This window comes from Carcharodon carcharias, chromosome 16, assembly GCF_017639515.1.
Source record: "Carcharodon carcharias isolate sCarCar2 chromosome 16, sCarCar2.pri, whole genome shotgun sequence".
Taxonomy (NCBI): domain Eukaryota; kingdom Metazoa; phylum Chordata; class Chondrichthyes; order Lamniformes; family Lamnidae; genus Carcharodon; species Carcharodon carcharias.
In genome coordinates, this window is record NC_054482.1 from 418,570 (window position 1) to 437,600 (window position 19,031).

Consider the following 19,031-nt stretch of genomic DNA (forward strand, 5'->3'; position numbering starts at 1 on the left):
GACTACTGCTTTTGTTGATCTTGATCAATGACCTAGACTTGGCTGCGTAGGGCACAGTTTCAAATTTTGCAAATCGAAAAAACATCAGTGCTCGATATGTCATTCTGTCTGAGAACTATTTCATTACAGGATTTTTGCTGCAATGACTGATTTTACAAACTAACATTATCACAGTGGGGTGTCTGTTAAGTGAACAGTTTGATTGACAGCTCGAGAATTGAAATGCTTGTATTTATGAGATTAGTTGAAGAAATTTCCACGTATTGAATGTTTTCTTTCTTTTAGTGAGAGTGTTTTTTTTTTGTTTAAAATAGTGACATCATCGAAAGAAACGTAACTTGATTTTATGTCAGCATGGCTCCTGAGGTTTGTCCATGGTGAATACCCAGTGAGTTGGCATGGAGAGGGTATGGACTGACATGAGTTGGCACCAAGTTGGCATGGGCCTATAAAGGGCATGGGAATGTATGGGCAAAGGGGGAATGTGAGACCATGTGAGGTGGGTAGAGGGCATGGGCTGGCGGCTGGGTATTGTGGTGCATTTCCCATAGGGTGGCAGGACAGGAAATTGCTCCTGATTTCACGCTCGGAAAGTCACTCATTATGCATTGGTATAATGATCTGAATCACATGGTGGAGCGGGCACTGATACATCCACCCTGCCGTTACCTAATGGGGTCGAAGGTTTAGGCGCCACATTTAAGCGCCAGCCGAATACACACATTACTCTCAGCAAGTCCAGCCGTGTGCAGGAAACTTACTGATATGGCTGCACTGAAGGAAAATGCTCTCAGGTTCAGCAATGACTCCCTTAAGACCCTCACCTGTGAGGTTTGCCAGCACCAGGATGCCCTCTACTTGAGGGATGGTGCCAGGAGGCCCACCAGCCTCACCTCACTGGCCTGGGAGGAGGTTGCAAGGGAAGTCAGCTCATCGGGCACCCGCCCAAGAAATACCATCCAGTGCAGGAGAGGACAAATGATCTCAGCGGCTCTGCCAGGATAAGTCAACCTTCATTTCACTGCAAGCTCTCTCTCATTATGGCATCACGCAGTCAAAAGGTTACACTGCTGAGGGATCCCGCACAATACTAGCGGGGAAGGCATCAGAACTGATCGTCTCACAGACACTTTCACATCACCACCATCTCCTCTATCTTGCTGCACAGACTCCACCCTCAGCCTTTACTGGGGAGGGCACAGCACACACAGCGGGCATGCCTGCTTCCCAACCTCTCCTCCATCCCTTCTCATCACATTCCTTTCCATTTATGCATTTATATGCATGTCAAGATCGTCCACAACCACAGGGTTTTGTCCCAAACAGAAGGAGGGACAGCAGATGTCCAGGAGCTGTCCTAGTTTGAGGAGGCTGCCACTGATCTGGCAGGTGAAGACAAAGATCACTCATGTGGGGAAAGTGAGATCAGCCTCTCCCTGCAAACCAGTAGGGATGAGCCCTCGATGAGTTGATCACACCCTGATAATCACAGTGAGTGCCATGTAATGTCGTATTCTGCCTGCTTATGAACTACATCTATCTTCTCTCTCTTACAGGCACCAGCAGGCCCAGACAGAACTCCAGGCCAACCATAAGCTCCAGCCCCCAGGCCACCTCTGAGGAGGATGCATCAGATGAAGAATAGTCACTGCATTCACCTGCACCCTCCACCAGCTCAGAAACAAACACCCCGGTGGGTCATAAATCTAGAGTAGGCTTGGGGTCACATTCTGGGAACACCTCACTGAACACGTCTCTGCAGCAGTCAGAGGCAGTGACAGCCCAGGTCTCAGGCATTCAGAGGATTGCTGGAGATCAGGCACGTGCCGAGTCTGAGTCAGGTGATGACCCTCTGTAGGCAGCCGTCTCTAACATGCTGGAGATGCAACAACAGGCGGCAGAAAATTGGTAAAGTTGCGAGAGGCAGTCAACAGGCAAGAGCGAAGGATGGAGGAGCCCATCCATGTTCTGTCTGCAGCCATAGCTCCGACATGCGAGCACCTCAAGATCTCCATGGGAAGGGTGGCGACCCCTTTGGAGACCTTGGTCCAGCGGATCCTGCTGTATTTGAGTTCAAGCTGCACTCCATTGCCAAAAGCACGGGTTGCTTCCATCAGTGGTTAGGTGAGGGGGGGTAGCGGGGCACCGTGACCTCCCTCCAGGAGCCCTTCTCCTCAGGAAGTCAGGTAGGTGCCCTCGGGCACCTACAGGGAAGAGGACCAGCAGCTGGACACCATGGGGCCATCCACCCAGGTGACTCTGAGGCTGTCCAGTTGATCCCAATCCCCTCTGCCTGTGAACCCATCACCTCCAACTGTACAAGCCAAGGAGGGTGCATCTGCAAAGTAGGCCAGGACCCTCCAGGTCTCGGCCATCTAGAGAACGCCCACCAAAGTCATCAAAGACAACAGAGTGATCAGTCAGCAGGCTGCCTCCAGCTCAGCTGCGGATGTCAGGGACGCACCTAGACATAGCGGTAGAGTTAGAAAAATGACGAAACTTTGACATCACTTCTGGGTCACGGGTGTTCAATCACTGTAAATATCATGCACCTGTGTATAAACATTTGTTGTTCATGAGAATGGCCTCATCGTTTGAAAGCATCATGCACATGCATCTATGGGTCCTTATTGTGAGGGTAAGCCAAGCTCCCACTCAGTCATTGCCTCCCTTTGTGAACCTCATATTCATGTGATGTGTAGCTGAGATATGATAGTTACTCAACCCTTATGTTGTGTAAGGGAGATGGTCAAATTCTTTACTGGAAGTGCCTGCAAGATGCATTAGTAACCCATACCTCTTACAAGAGAATATGGAGTTAGGCATGCTCAGTAGCCTTGGAGGGTTAGCTGTAACTGTTTCTCAAAAGGAGAAGTCTGTGTTCATTGTTTGTGCTGAAGCACAAGACCTGCAGCTGTGATGGTCTCACCAACCATGCACACATCTGTGTCGGACAGAAGTTTCTCATTAAGGTGGTGACGACTGCAACGAGTCCTTCGATGCAGGGTTTGCACTGTTGTGTCAACTTTCACTTCCCAGAGCGCATGCATACAGGGTTCACCACTGATCTTTCCAGAGATCATGGTCTGGTGAATCATGAGGGTTGAAAGTGCAAGTCCGAGTGCTGAATTTGCTCTCGATGTTACTGGTTGTAAAGGCTTTCAGTGCACCGGCATGGCTCTGAGAGACAGAAGGAATGTGGCCGTGTCCTGTTGCCTGCACCTTGCTCCTCCTGGAATTTTGTGGCTATCAGTGTGGCACGGGCAAGTCTTCACACTGTGCTTCTTCATGGCATCCTCACATGGAAGCTGACCCTCATCTCCCTCTTCAGATTCCTGTCCTTCCTGCTCTTCAGTGTCTGAGGAGCTCTCAGCCTCCTCCATGTCTCCCTCTGGCAAGGGATCCCCCCTTGAAGTGCCAGGTTGAGAAGGGTGCAGAAGACCATCTTGATCCTGGACACCCTCCATGGAGAGTACTGCAGAGCCACATCCGAACGGTGCAAATATCGGAAGCGCATCTTCAGGGCGCTAATGGTCTGCTCGATGACGGATTGTGTCCAACTATGTGACAGGTTGTATCTCTCCTCCAAAGCAGTCTGAGGATGATGCATGGGTATCATGAGTCATCACTTGAGTGGGTACCCCTTATCCCCAAGCAGCCAGCCCTGTAATCGCCGAGGCCTTTCGAATATGTGAGGCACCTGGGGGTGACTCGGGATGTATGAATCATGGGAACTGCCAGGGCACCTGGCACAAATGTGCATTATGTGCTTCTGATGATCGCACACCAGTTGAACGTTCAGGGAGTGGAACCTTTTCCTGTTGATGAACATCAGGGGCTGCTGCTGTGGAGCCTTCAAAGCCACATGTGTGCAGTCGATTGCAGCCTGTATTCTAGGGAAGCCTGAGATAGCTGCAAACCCAAGTATTCTAGCAGCCTGGCTAGCATCAAGTGTGACCTTCACATAATGATGAGCATTGGGAAAAGATTGTCCTCCCAGTCCATGGGATATTAGATACTCCTGCAGAGTGTGACAGATATGATCCTCCGCATCTCTTGACAAGAGCAGACATGTCTAATCTCCTCATTCTCCAGGTCTTGCTGGGGCTCCCCAGGACCATGGAGCTCAGGCTGGGGCTCCTCTCAAAGCTGCGCAAGGTGGCACAGGGCCCTTCTCCTCCTCAACTGGATCACTGCCATCAAGAAGGCAGCATTGAGCATGGGCTCCATTATTCAATCCTCCTTCCCCCTGTGGACAGATAGATGCAACAGATTAATGAATACTGGGTAAATATGGTAGACATCGCACTTGCAAACAGAAACTGTCACGCCCTAGAGCTGCGTCTGCACTACTAGCTTTTCCCTGTTGCAGCTGAGGTATACACCCATAGATCCAGGTGACCACGATGCCAACCCTGAAACTTGACATCTCAGTCCCACAGAGGTTTGGACACATTCATAAAACGTGCCACCTACCAAAGGCCCTCTCCTGCATCCCCTGACCTGGTTTTACTGATCAAGCTCAACTTGCACTTCAGCAATGACTGATGCTGTTAGGCCTGTTATCCATGCCAATTGGAGGAAGCACGTTAGAGGCTTTTATTGATGATCTGACAGATATGCAGCAGCTGTGCATTCTTAACGGTTGCCTGTATTTTCCATTCTCACATATCTCTCTGTTAATGTTCAAATGGAGTAACTGTCTTATGAAGCCAATGTCTCTTTCAGTCTCCCTTTAAAGTGCACCAAAACACGTGGGGTCCGATTGCACCTTCTCTTCCTCTTTTCTCTTAGCTCTGATGCTATTTCAATGTTGTGACTTGAGCAGTCTGAGAGTGCCCCCTGAAACGGCCCTGAGTCCAGCTGTGGGCTCCTCCCACATTATCTCAGACCCCTCCCATGCAGATTCTTTCCCAGTTTCAATTTTAAACTGCACAATAACTTCGGGGTTTCAAGATGGTGATGCTGCATTTTTATCGAGAGCAGTTTTGACCCTCCCCCCCTCAGTGTCCGGGTCCCTCCACTATTCCCGGAACCTCATGATGTGCAGGTAGAGCTCCCTCTGGTGATTCTCCAGCCTCCCCCTGTAACCCTGGATCCCACTGTCATTGTGGTGGACATTCCAGCCCTCCCCCCTCCCGAACTCATCACTGTTGATGTTCCCGTGCCCCATGCGGACCTCCCCATCCCGAGGCTGTGTGTACAATGACATAGAGAGGAGAACCCCCAAGGAGAATTTCAAGTACCCCGCCCCCACCCCCATTATGTTTTCCCCACTTACAGGCCATCATCACCGACTGTAAGATGATGAACACGTCCTGCACACCAAGCTGTGCCTTATCCCAATTCAGCTCATAGGCCTTGCCGCTCCCTGGAGCAGGACTACAGTGTACGTGTGTGCATGCCATACATAGCCCTATAATATGGCCTGCAAAGCCTCAGGACTACCTTTAATCTCTCATCTTGACAATGAGGTCCACAAAGCCCCAGGACTACCTTTAATCTCTCACTCCGACCTCTTGGCCCCAGACCAGGGACTATGACTGTCTTTCCTGCTTTCTCATGACTGATCACAACACTGTCTCCCTTCCCCACCATCATCTTCCTGACTCCATGAGTCTTTGTGCAACCCATCCCTCTTGTGCCACACTAACTCAACACCGCCTCTTATTCCGGAGTCTGCATGCATCCCTTCCCATTGATACACCTCGATTCCCATCCACCCCTTTCTATGTCTGCATTCTAGTGTTCCACGTCGGGCTCCAGCTCCCCTACCCTCAGTCTCTCCTCTGCCTGCCATCGTTTCCCCCGCCACCATATCCCATTGTCCCTTATATCTCTGTCATCCTTCCCCCCCACAACAACCCCACTGTACCCCATTGACCCTCAAATGTCTCAAATTTCCCCCACCCCATCCCCCCCCACCCCCACCCCGGTCGCAGTGCTGGCCTCTGTTTCAGAGTACAGCTCTGCCTGAGACCCGCAGCACACACTCAGTGCTGTCTTCCATAAGCAGTCCAGCCCTCCAGCCCAAGCAGGGTGGCGTGACATCGACATGGCTGAGAATCCGGAGCAGTGCTGTTGCAGGTAGGCTTTGACTGTTGCAGTCACCTTGAAGTCGAAAGCACAGTGAGAGTACAGAGCTGCACGCCACATATCCTGTTGTGATTTAGACCAGTCCAACTTCCCGCTGGTGTGGCAGGGAAGTGGAAGGAGGGACGTGATTCCGGCAAGTAGCGTTTTTAATAAGTATTCATGACATGCAAATGGCGTTCCCAACAGGAGCAGTGGGAAACCCAGCCCACTGTCAGCCCGTCATGAGAGTGGTGTGGGGAACATTCCAAACTGATTCCCTGCCATCGGGTTTCTGACTTTTGGCATCGCTAAGAATTTCCTGCTCCCACTCAACACGAAACCCGCCACTGGCAGGACTGCAAAATTCCACCCAATGAGTATGATCTTAATTGGTGTAAATTACTTTGTTCCACATTACATTGCATTCTATTTAAAATTAGCCACAAACTATTTAAAATTCTGCTTGACCTCAACATGCCTTGGAATAAACAGAATACATGTCCTTCTAAAAATCAAAAGAAGGAACTGAATATAGATAGAGTAATAAAATTTAACAGACTAGAGTCGCTACGTGCAAGGCTGCACTTTACAGTGGATAGCATCTACATAAATGTCGGCAGTAATTGGTCTCCTTATCCATCATCAAGGAACAGATGCTTCGTGCTATACATGTGCTGCTGAATGTTAAAACACATTATTATCATCTAAAGAAGACATTTAATTTGGGGAGGGAGTGTGCCTCATGTTAGTGACACGTGCTTCTCCAGTGCAAGCGAGCATCTTGACATTGTGTAAAAACAAGGAAAGGTTCAAGGTCATTTTGTTTGCTCTTTTGTATGCTTTGAATGGTTAATATGTACTTTTCCATCGAAGTACTTGCTGAAGACAACCCCACTAATACTAAAATCTGTATATTTACCAATGTGTCTTAGAAATCTACAAGTCAATAGTACTAAGAAAAGATAAAGTACTTACAGAACATTTTAACAACTTGGGATACAAGATCCACAAGAAAGTAAGTGAAGAAACAGCTAAGACACTGGTTAATAGTTTTGGAAGTTCTATTAAGTACATGCACTATAGTTCAGTCACATGATTCTTGACAGTGGCTTAGGTATTCTTGATATTAAGAGAAAAAGGAACAAGTGTTAGGAATCAGGAATTAACTCAGCCAATATCAGTAGTAAGGAAAAAGTTTGCCTGAAGTACCTTAAGGCCACATGGGAAGTAGGATGATTTACAGGCAGTTTACTCTACTGGAATTCTTTGAGGATGTTACAAATTTGGGATGTTTTCCTGGGTACAGCACTGTTGTCCATTCCTGTAAGTTGTTGAGGCATCTTATGTCTGAGTTGGCCGGTACTGCCCACTATGTAATTATAAAGATGGCATAATGCCATGGTGTAACCAGACAATCCATGTGTGATCGCAACTAGATATTTTTTCTTCCATGAAAGCCTCTTTCAGGCCTTCTTTGAATTTTGCATTCTAAATTATTAAACTACTTACCTGCAATGGCAAACCAGCTGGCTGTGCTGAATACTGACCCCTAGTAAAAGACACCACAAAGATCCTAATGAATACATCATCTGGTGATACCTAGTTGTCAAAGGTGAATTTCCAAGAGGATTTGTTCCAGGTTCCCTATTGGTCATTCTGCTTTACAAATGATCCAAAATGATAGAACACACATTGCACTTGGGGAATAGCGAGAGAGACCAGGAGCTGGATTTTCAATCCAGGCTCAGGAATCCTATGGCTCGATCATTTCCACATCCTAAACATGCATAATGTCAGTGTTTGTGACGTGACACAATTTTTCAAGGGAAAGGCCCTAATTGGCTTGGAGGCAGGTTCGGCACAATCTCCAGGCAGGACCTCATGATGGAGGATGATTTTAAAATGCAAGTGACAGCCATTAGCATTCAGGCAAACCTTTTCCTTACTACTGATATTGGTTGAGTTAATCCCTGATTCCTAACACTTGTTTCTTTTTCTCTTAATATCAAGAATACCTAAGCCACTGTCATTGCCTTGGAAAATACAGCAGCAGGGTGAGCAGAGGGCCAACATGGCCAGAGGAGGGGTCTCCATCGGTGCCACATTTCTCCAATGCAATGCATCCTGTAGGTGAAGAGAGCACATTATCATTGTGAGACATCCCAGACTGGTGGTGGTGTGCCACAGTTCCACACACTGAATCCTATGAAAGAGGTAACACTGGAGGATGCAAATGACACTTCAAATAAAAATGTAAATGCAAAATGTAAATTTTATTTTAAATAGGTGATATAACAAAGATATGTCTTACACAACCACAAGCATACGCATAGAAATGTGGCACTACGTAGCTATGTATTCCACAAGGTTCTGCTCTTTATTCATGCGGGGTAGATCAGGAGTCCTATCACCTTCGAGTTTCATGGGTACAATTATCATCAGCAAGGCACACGTCTATGAACCCGCTCTTTCTCGGGTCACAACAGTCCTAATGGTGTAGCCTTCCAGAGTTCCTTTTCAACCAACCAACTTCTGGAAAAACACCCAGCAGCATCTCCATACTATTCAAACCACTTTCCAGGTTTTAGATGCTTTAGCCAGCTCACACAATACCTTCAAGAGCTCGTCTCCTTTTCTGACAATCAGAAAAATTGACCTCTTCCTTAAAGTGATTTGCTTCTTATCCTCACAAGAATTCTGTCTTCCTCTTTCCATCTGTCTGGTTTCTCTTTGTGTTTGCATCTGTGCGCTGATTAGCTTCATCTTCCAGCTCCTCTGCTTGTAGCTCTCCTTTGTGTCTGCAGCTCTCCTTTGTGTCTGTCGACCACACAGCTTGTTTCTTAACTTCCTTCCTGTTGGTACTGCTTCCAGGTCAATGTCGTCTGGCCACATGGACCAGTATTTCTTATTAACCAATAGCATAATTTACAATCAAATTTCCTTCACAATTAGAAATCTTAAACGTCCTTTTCAAACATTCTTCAGACCCAGAACAGATTCCACAGACCTTTTAAAGAAATTATAAATTTTCCTTACTGTATTCCAGGTCAAAGGTCATCGCCATAATGGTGTCTCATCAATACATGCTATTATTATTGGGCAAATTGACCACCAAGTACAGAGGATTAAGAGTGTGTTCTCCACAACCTGCTGGTTGATTTATGCATTCCATCGTCTGCTTTGCACAAACAGTATCTCACGCTTAGCCTCACCATTATTTTTAAGAAATTGCTGGATTTTCACTTCAATTGCCTATTAAACTCATCACAGAAAGTTGCGTCTAGAAATTAAGAATGTAGGTAATCTTTTAGGAATGTGATAATTGTTACTATCTGCCAATAAAATGCTCTAGTCCAGAAAGCAAACAATTGAAACCATAAAGTCTCATTCCTTCAGGTAGTGAATTATTTTTGGAGACTTTAAAAATCTGTCATTTAAAATTTAATCATTTTTTAAATCTTACTTTTTCTTTGTCTTATTTCCTCTATTAATTTAATCTTTCTTTTCCTCTCTTCTTTCCTTTTTTGTACTAGATATGACACTAATTCACTCTTTTCCCTTATTCCCCTGTTTATTTCTTAATCCTTAAATCTCTTTAGTTAGGGAGATAGATGGTTGGCCCTGCTAGCAGATGTAAGTCACCTTCACCACACCATCGTCAGTTCATGCTTTTAGGAAGACACAGAGAAAATAAGATTCTAAACTGGAGTACAGGAAGATGTCTAGAAGTATAGGCCATGAGATGCCCCACTCCAGCAGATTCTGGTTTATTGTCTGTGCAGTGTTCAGGCAATGAACAGGAATTGTAGCATTGTAATTATAAACAAACAGAAAGATTAGTAGGTATTTGGAAATAAAGACTAGAGGAAAGAAGTCTCTAATCTAATTGTAGGATGAGATTGTGTCTGTAGCTGCTTCAAAATGTTTGTCATTCTTGCTCCCTCCTTTCTAACCCACAACCTTTCCTACTTCTTACATGTGAAATCATTTATTAGCTAAAATATGACATGGGTGTCCATGTAACTTCCAATCCATATGTGGAATAAGACAAAATATGCTATGTGAAATTAGGATAGCTGCCCCAAGACAAGTAGCTAGTGTCCACATTATTCAAACTAGGGCGATGCAGCTGAACATGACTGATAGAGAGATGGCTACCTGAAATGGAAGCAGCACCATGCAGCAAGTTGTGAAACAATGCAGATTCCGACTAACACACTCATTTCTTTCCTACTTTCTTCACCCAAATGATGTCAGCTTGTCTAATATCTTGCCAAAATTTTTAATTTAATACTTCAACATGGACTGAATCTGAATTTTGTAGCACATCTACTAAACTGTCTTCAAGTATCACATGCAGGCTCCCCCGATAGTTCAGCAACTCATTAGGCACGTAATTGGACCATGTAGACCAGGAAGGTCAGGGACCTGATTCTCAGTCTGTGCCAAGTTAGTTGATCTCAGCCAGGGCAGTCCAAAGGGACTTAAGAACTGTCCCCACCAACCCTGGACTGGAACTAGGCAAATTGTCAGTGATTCCCATTCTTAATTGCTACCTAGTGTTCTCTGCTGAAATACACAGGCATCAAGAATGAGCACAGAATCAGGCCTGGCTGTGACTCCCACCAATTGCAAATAACCTGTTGATACTCACAACTTAGACTCATATATCCAAAATGGCCACTGTGAAACTGTACCCAGCAAAGAGCTGGTGCCTTCAGGAAAGAGATGAGGAGAGGAGAAAATTGTCAAGGGAAACATAAATTGCTACTCCATAAACTTTTTAATGATTATTTAATAAACATTTTAACACAGTGATATATAAAACATTAACAGCATTATAATCTTCGTACAATATTCTAAAAATCTTACATCACATATGTGACATTAGTATCCTGTATTTAATAGCAGTAGAATTCTGATAAAGGAAATAAATTATCATACTTGTTTGAAACACACTGACATGTCAGCATTGAATATGTTAAGGTAAAGGTTCAAGGGGTCACCATGATGGAACTTAGTGCAATTATAATGCTTTTGCAAGAATCTGAACAAGACTTGATAAAGCGCAAAATATGTGAGAAAAGTAGTGATGGTGAAGACCAGTACATTCAACATTTAGGATGTTGCCACAGTTTCAGGTAACTTTCCCTTTAATTATAGCATTTACAGGCACACAAAAGCAAGACCACAAGATATTACCAAAAAGATGCAAATATTAACAATTTCTTATCTTGATCATGAGTCCAGTTGCACAGTTACCATCAGGCAATGTGTCATTCTCAATACTTTCGCAGTGCACAACGTTGCCTTGGTACATTCAACTGCCTCTTGGGACACATTTTTCTCTTCGGTGAGCACCTGTTTGTTCGAAAAGCAGAGAAATCTGAACAATATTTTCTGTGGTTAACAGTTTCAGAAATAAAAACCATTGGTGGAATTTAACGGGGGTGGTGGGAGGCACCACCAAAACCGGCGATACCTCTGCCAACCCGATCTCTGGGGAGCCCTGAGGGAAATAAGTTCCTAACTGACAGCGGGGAACCCTACTGCCAAGACTCCCAATTCCATGGTGGGGGGGAGGGGAGCATTTACTTCCAGGGCTTCCCTCAGAAAGGAAGAAATCTCACTCGCGAGAGCTGCCAACCAATCAGGGGCCGTCACCTGGAATTGCATTTGTTGCCGGTAATGCACTTGGGCCTTAGGCCCCTGGAGAAGGGTGACTGAGGGCTGGATGAGGGTTGCAGGGAAAGGGGGAGGTCACAGAAAAGGGGGGAGGGGGGATGAAGGAAATGGCAGGGGGTAGCTCTCAGCAGGCACCCCCTTCCCTACGCTGTGCCCATCGATTAGGCACTGAGCACCTATGAAGGAGGACTCCCCCCTTTGCTTATCAGTCTTCCTGCATGCCTAATCCTTCACACACCACTGATTGAATACTAGCGGCAGTGGGACGAGGCCCTTCAGTGGGCAGGCTCCCACCTTGCACTCTCTTGCCCGATCAGACAGACACCCTGCTTCAGAGCCCCGTTTTCAGGGGGTGTGGCATTAAATTCCACCCTACGTTATCGAAAATGCAAATTGTCTGTTTGGTGCGTGAATTTGCGAACCTTTCTGAGCCCCAATAGCCAACACTACGATTAAGTAGACGGCTTTCTGGGGATGTGTGCACGTGTGTATTTTCCTCAAAACCTTGGTTGTTCAAAGTTGTTGGGCAGCATCACAAATTCACTTTAGAAGTTTAAAACATAGGCGGAACTCAACCCCACATCTTGTCGAATCATACGTCTAAATGTCATGTGCATTCAAAGTGAGGCATAGTAATAAGCTGTTCTAACTCTGCTGCATTTGAAGCTGAGGTAAATAAAGATTGTTTACTGAAATCCATGCAATTCTGTATTATGACACCTTTTTATTCCCTCATTTGCTTTCAAACATTTTTATCGAGAGTGTCCAGCTCATTATACCAGTTGCCATGGTAAGTTCAGTGAATGCACTAAAACTGGAATATGATGACAAATAGTGCTGGCAAAGCTGTTAACAAAAAGAAAAGCTGGGAAGACATTATACTACTGCAGGTTGAAAGGAGCATGAGTACAGCGAACCTGATTAAAAAGCACTTACTGTGTTTCATTTCAAAGGTAAAGGGAGGATGAGAGCTGCCACACACAGTGATGGCTGCTGCATGAAGGAGTGGGTCTTCGCAAACACAGACTCAGAAAAAAAATAGGCTTGGGTTTCTTTCCTTCCCTCTCACTTCTGGGTCAGAAGGTTGTCCAGGGAGTTCCCATCCGCAGCATTTGCTTTGCTACAACTTCAATTGAAGCAGCAGGTAAAAATACTGGAGAAAAGTCTCATTTAAAAATAAAAATGGGGAATAGAAACAACGCCCCCCCCTTCCACATTAATGGAAACTAATGCAGGGATCAAAGCACAAATAGACATCAGTAGTTTACCAAACACCCAGACAATTTAATGAAAGAGTGGAAAAGTTGCCATCTGATTTTCTTAAATTTGCCTGGCAATCCACAATTACCAGCTAACGCACAACACTGTACCCCGTTGCTATTCCCAAAATAAATAATACCATCTCCCCTGGGATGTGTCAACTGACTCTTACTGCCCCAGTTCAATGTGGGATGCAAAATCCCACAATCCTGTTCACTGAGCTTTAAAACACATCTCTTCTTCCCAATCCTCTTATTTCTATGGCAATCGTAATCCCTGGATTTAATTTAAAGGTAACATTTTTAATATACCTTCCATACAAAAATGGTCATAAACCCCAGAACCTTTTAACTAACTGGAACTAGCCGGAATTCTTATTTCCGGACATGCAGGGTAATTCTCCTGCATTATTCAATATTGTACATTACTAGAGGCTTATAAATTAAGTTTGCTTTGATAGAAACCTTGCTCGCTTCATCAATGAAAAGTACCACACTCAAAATTGTACATACTTATAGCAAAAGGCACGTTCTCTTAACGCTTTACCTTGAGGGAGCCAGTTTTGCGGACTTTTTCACACATTGTAAAAGCTTCTCAATGCTATTTATGATTGAAACATTTCCTCTGTCATACAGCAACACCTAGGGATAAACAGAGGATAAATGCCAGGAATGCAGAACGCTTCATGAGGTTTACTGCAGTTACCTAATACCTGTAGGAATGTATTTGTTACAATTCACTTGTTGTAACTCTGACCAGGATTATCCGCCCGGCGATTTGGGGGCGGGGCCCGCTTGCCGAGGGGAAAATGACGCGGGATGATGTCAGGAGGGATCTCCAATGTCATCCCGGTCCATTTAAATATTCAGGAAGGCGGGCGGACAGCGAAATCAGTTGTCCGCCCGCCGACCTGTCAATGGCCAATTAAGGCTATTGACAGGCTCATTAACCTTGTTAAAGAGCCTGCCCGTCCAAGTTTAAGGCTGGCGGGCAGACCAGGAGACCCAGGGGGCTCCAGATTATTCATGAAACTTCATCCACTGGCGGGGTGAAGTTTCATTACCGTTTTGTAAAAATTTAATAAACTTCATGAGTTTATTATTAACAGTGTCACATGAGGGGGACATGTTAATATTTTTAATATTTCTCTGTTTTTTGCCTTTTCTTACCTGTCACTAAATTCCCTGAGACAGGACACTGCCTCAGGGAGACGTGCTCTCTTTCCTGCGCATACGTGAAAGATCGCACTTTGACAGATGGGGAATCCCCCCCCCTGCACAGGAATTGCATAGTGCTTCCTGTTGCGGGGCCGCTGGGTGGGCCTTAATTGGCCCAGCCCACTCAAAATGGCGGCGGGCCCCATTTCGGTGACAGGTTCGGCTGTCCACTTGCCGCCGAGCTGGTGGGGCCCACATGTCCATCAAGGGCTAAATTCTGCCCTCTGGCTCTAATGTAAGGTTATCGTCCCTTGTTCTGGGCTCTCCCACCTTATGAAATACTTTCAGTCTATCCACTTTATCAAATCATTTCATCATCTTAAATACCGCAGTTAGATCACCCTTTAATCTTCTACCTTCAAGGGAATACAAATGCAGACTATGTAACCTGTCCTCATAATATAACTCTTTTATCCCTGGAATCATCCTAGTGAATGTGTTCTGTACCGCCTCCAAGATAACATAACCTTCCTGAGATGCAGTGCCCAGAACTGAATGCAGTACTCTAGAAGGGGTCTAACCAGAGCTCTGTACAGCTGGAACATTATTTGCTCCCCTTTGTATTCTGGCCCTCTTGAGACAAAGGCCAACATTTCATCAGCCTTTCTAATTATAATTTTATACCTGTCCACTACCTTTGTGCCACCTTACTTAGTAACTTGCTAACTCAGCAAACATAGATCTACAACTCTCTATTCTTTCATCCAATTCATTTATGAACATAATGTAAAGCTATGTCCGCAATACAGATTTCTGCAGGCTAACACTAGTTGGAACCTGCCAGTGCAGATTTCACCATATGGGCAAGATTTGGTTACAATTTTCCTCAGGTTTCTGAGAGGCCTAAATAATTCTGATAAACAAGGAAATATATTTCTCAATGCTGCGTTTTGAACAACATTTGGATTTGCCCATGTGGTTGAAATTCTATTCTGAGGTTTCTGCCCCATTGCTACTGGCAGCTTTGGACAAGGAAATTGGGGTCTACTAACGCAAAGAGGGGCCCGATTGCTATTTTTGCCAGAAACTGGTCAGAGACTGCAGAGGCCACTTTGGTGTCAGAAATAACAGCAGAGCAGGCCCTCTGGAGCCCACAAAAATAACCTGGACCGCTGTCACCCTCAAGGATGCCCGCAAACCCTCTGCAATTGTGCCTGCACCCCACCTTCCCATGACTTACCTAACCTAAACGTATTACAGTCTCTATCACTTTTACTGTGCACATTGATAGTATCACTGGCAGCTCCGGCCCTATTTGCTTTGCTAATTCTGAGACACTGGGTCAAGTTCCAATTTCCCCCTGAAGCTTGTCCAGCAAATGTAAGTGAGACTGGGGCCTAAAAATCACAGGCAATCAACATCAATGGAAAGGGTTGCTGACCGGCTCACTCCCCGGTCAGTTATCCTAAAGTCAAAATCGTCCAAATAATAGAACACTCTGAGGCTCTTCTGAATTGAGTATCAATCTAAAGGTCACCCCCCTGTAAATTGAGGCAAGACAAATTCTGAATATTATAGTCTTCATTGCGTATTGCATTGCTGTTAGTGCAAATTTACCTTTTTATAAGGAATAACAGTAAAGCCCTAGTAAGCTGCTTCATACTGGAAGCTGATTAACAGACGCAATAGTCAATAGTAATAACTTAATAGGTGCGAAAAGTTTATTGAACAGTTGCTGGAAGACCTGAGTTGGCCCGAAATCAGTGGAGCTTATAAATCGATAAATACAGAGGATTGGAAATGAAGGTAATCGCACCCGAATGATCTGTGAGAGATTGTTGAACAGCTGCATCTTTCCAAAATAGCCACTTGCTTAACAAGTGACTTTCTAATTGATTTCTATGGCGATGGTAAATGGTTAGCACTAACTGACGGTTGCACACTATGAACGTGCACAGCATAAGTGATGCAGACTGTAATACATCTAGGTTTCCAGAGACTATGCATTTTCAGGCTTTCCACTCGTTTGCATTGGGCCTACACACATTCACTGAGTTCCACTGACAGGACAATTGGTGAGATTGCTGTTCTTACCTTTAAATCGGTTTCACTTTCTGGTTGTAGAACAAATATCCTTCCCTTTTCAAGGCTTTCAGCTGCAACCTTTTTCTAAAAAGAAGTAAAACACAAGGCCAGATTTTTAAGAGCTAATATTAGTACACAACCTGCTAGTAGTGCAGTGAAGATGTTTAAGTTTCAACAAAATGCTGTCTTTACAAGCAAATTTTAACCCGATCCTACAGAATATTCTCATTACAATAATGTATGTACACTTTATGCATTTGTGCTAAATCAGTAACTCTTCATTAAAATAGTGTCAGAATTTGCCATATACTTAGGCAACAACCAAAAGCTATTGAAACAACTTGGAACTACAAAGGCTAAGTACAATAAAATGTGAGTTTTGAAGGGCAAGTGCAATCAAGGTAATTGTAGCGTCCGATGTAAACATTCATCTTACTGTCCCCCTCCATTTTGAGAGAATTTTCTTATTTAAAACATTCCTGTCACAGCATCTTCCGCTCTGTTATGAACACTGTACATTACCTCTCTTCCAGTAACAAAACTTAAACATATAAGGCAGTGAAAGTGCAGGACTTGATTCTTTCTGAAACAGAAACAGTAAAATGATGGAAATACTCAGTAGGTACTCACCTGAGGAGAAAGAAAGAGTTAACGTTTCAGATCGATGGTCTTTCATTCTTTTCGTTAATTTGCTAAACAGCATTGAGTGAAAATTCAAACCTGACAGGAATGTATTGATGAATAACCCAGGATGAAAACTGAAAAAGTGCATGACAGGAGATTTGGCTGGTGAATCGTTTAAAATAAGTGTGTGAACAACTTGAGTGGAAACCACATACCTGGGCATCAAAAATCCCAAACTGACAGAAACTTTACCAACAAAATATTTAAAATAACCAAGAGGACTATTTTTTCACATATTCTATTCACATGCAAAAAGTTGCAGAAGTTCTAAAGAGGCAATGCCCTTATCAGGACAAAAACCAGCCGTACTCTCACGGTTAGACCTGCGTTGGTGTGGAGAGCACTTTCCTCAAGAGCTGAATGACAACGCGTTATGTGCTTCCTGATGTCACATTCTCGGACTCCGAAATAAAGATGATTAACCATGTCAAGCTGCAAGACAGACCTCCGCGTGCAGTCTGGACGGAAAAAGATCAAATGGCCAGCAGCTGAGCTGATCAAGATTGGTTATTGACCATTTGTGGGATCCAAAGAATATTTAGGGAGATGATAGTAATGATTTAGGGAGATGATAGTAATGATTCATTACTTGGTGTTCAAACTTCCGGCTGTTATTAGATACTAAAATTACAGTGGAAAATTCCCATCTCATATTTCCTGGACACAAAGCAAAAGTGGCCACAGGGGATTAGTCAAAACTAAAATCACAATATTTCCACAATTTATTGGCCAGGTTATGCAGTTCTGTCAGTAACTTCAGTGCAATGGGGAAAACAGTGTTCCAAAACTTGTTTTCTACCGGTAGTTTATCTTTTGGCCAAACACTGTCACCTTGTGGCATAATCTGGAAAAAGTCTTTCTTTTTTTGCTTTCAATCATATTAAATGTCTCTTTTTTTCCCTAATACATAGAATATACCTTCATTAGTGTATTATTTACTTTATATACATATCAAGTTATATTTATGACTGATAAATGAGGCACCTTACGGGAGCCTTCATACAGAAAGGTTGAAGAGAAATTAGCAATAAAGATCGAAAGTTGATTTCTTTTTATTCATTCATGGGATGTGGGTGTCACTGGCTGGGCCAGCATTTATTGCCCATCCCTAATTGCCCTTGAGAAGGTAGTGGTGAGCTGCCTTCTTGAACCACAGCACCCACAATGCTATTTGAGAGGGAGTTCCAGGATTTTGACCCACGATAATGATTGATGGACAAAAAACAAAGGATCAAAGCGTTAATCCAAAGGTCAGGAAGCCAATCAGACAGGAGAAAGGTTGGAAAAGACGAAGCCAGGCAGTCGATTTACCTCTCGATGTAGCTACATTATATTTGAAAATCTTATGTCTGATGGTTCTTCCTGTATCCAGAAACAAACCTCCAGCTCTCATGTTTTTGTCACACTGCTCTGTCAAGAGTTTCCATTATAAAAACCATGAGTGGAATTTTCCATGCCCGCTGGCATTGGGCGTGAGTGGACAATATGGCGAGAAGGCCATAAACCAGTTTCACAATGTCATGAAACCAATTTGGAAAGGTCTGCTCTGCCCGTCAATGGCGGCTCACGTTTATAACCGTCAGAGGTCGGGAACCTCATTGTAATAAATTTACATATCATTACAAGCCCAGCCCGCTGGAATCATCCCCCCACCCTGGATCATCCGAGCATGCCGATGCATTTCACAACAGCATACATAAGGCGTGCACTTGGCGGGCTGCACTTTGAGGGGGACTCGGAGGTGAGCACACGGTAAGGTTGCACAGAGCTCGCCAGGGTCACCTGTTGTGCTCCAATGTTGAGGTGAGCTGAGGGGAGCAACGGTTGCACTGTAGTCAAGGCGAGATTGGAGGGGTGTCTGCACTGTGGCCGAAGCAGGTTTGGGGGAGGCAAAGGGCTGTACTGCAATCAAGGCAGGTTGAGGAGAGGCAAGGACTGCACTGTGGTTAATGGTAGCGCACAAGCTCATGCGGGGTGGGGGTAGGCATTAGGGAAACCTTGTATAACGTGACCATTCTTCCACAGCTGAGACAGTTCAGGTGCAGTCACATTGACATGCGTGGAGTCAGGCCTCTAGCTTAGCTG

The 19,031-nt window shown here is 44.6% G+C and overlaps 1 protein-coding gene across 5 annotated transcripts in view; it reads right to left on the reverse strand.

Moving 5' to 3' along the window:
* Positions 1-10,839: 10,839 nt before the first annotated feature.
* LOC121288851 (probable serine/threonine-protein kinase ifkA) overlaps positions 10,840-19,031 on the reverse strand; it is a 69,554-nt gene continuing 61,362 nt past the window's right edge. For all 5 annotated transcript variants that reach the window (XM_041207636.1, XM_041207637.1, XM_041207639.1 and 2 more), the window contains 3 exons: positions 16,272-16,346; positions 13,567-13,661; positions 10,840-11,436 (listed from right to left, as the gene is read on the reverse strand). In XM_041207636.1, coding sequence (XP_041063570.1) covers positions 11,358-11,436; positions 13,567-13,661; positions 16,272-16,346 — 249 coding nt within the window. In that variant the 3' untranslated portion in view covers positions 10,840-11,357. The remainder of the gene's footprint in view (positions 11,437-13,566; positions 13,662-16,271; positions 16,347-19,031) is intronic.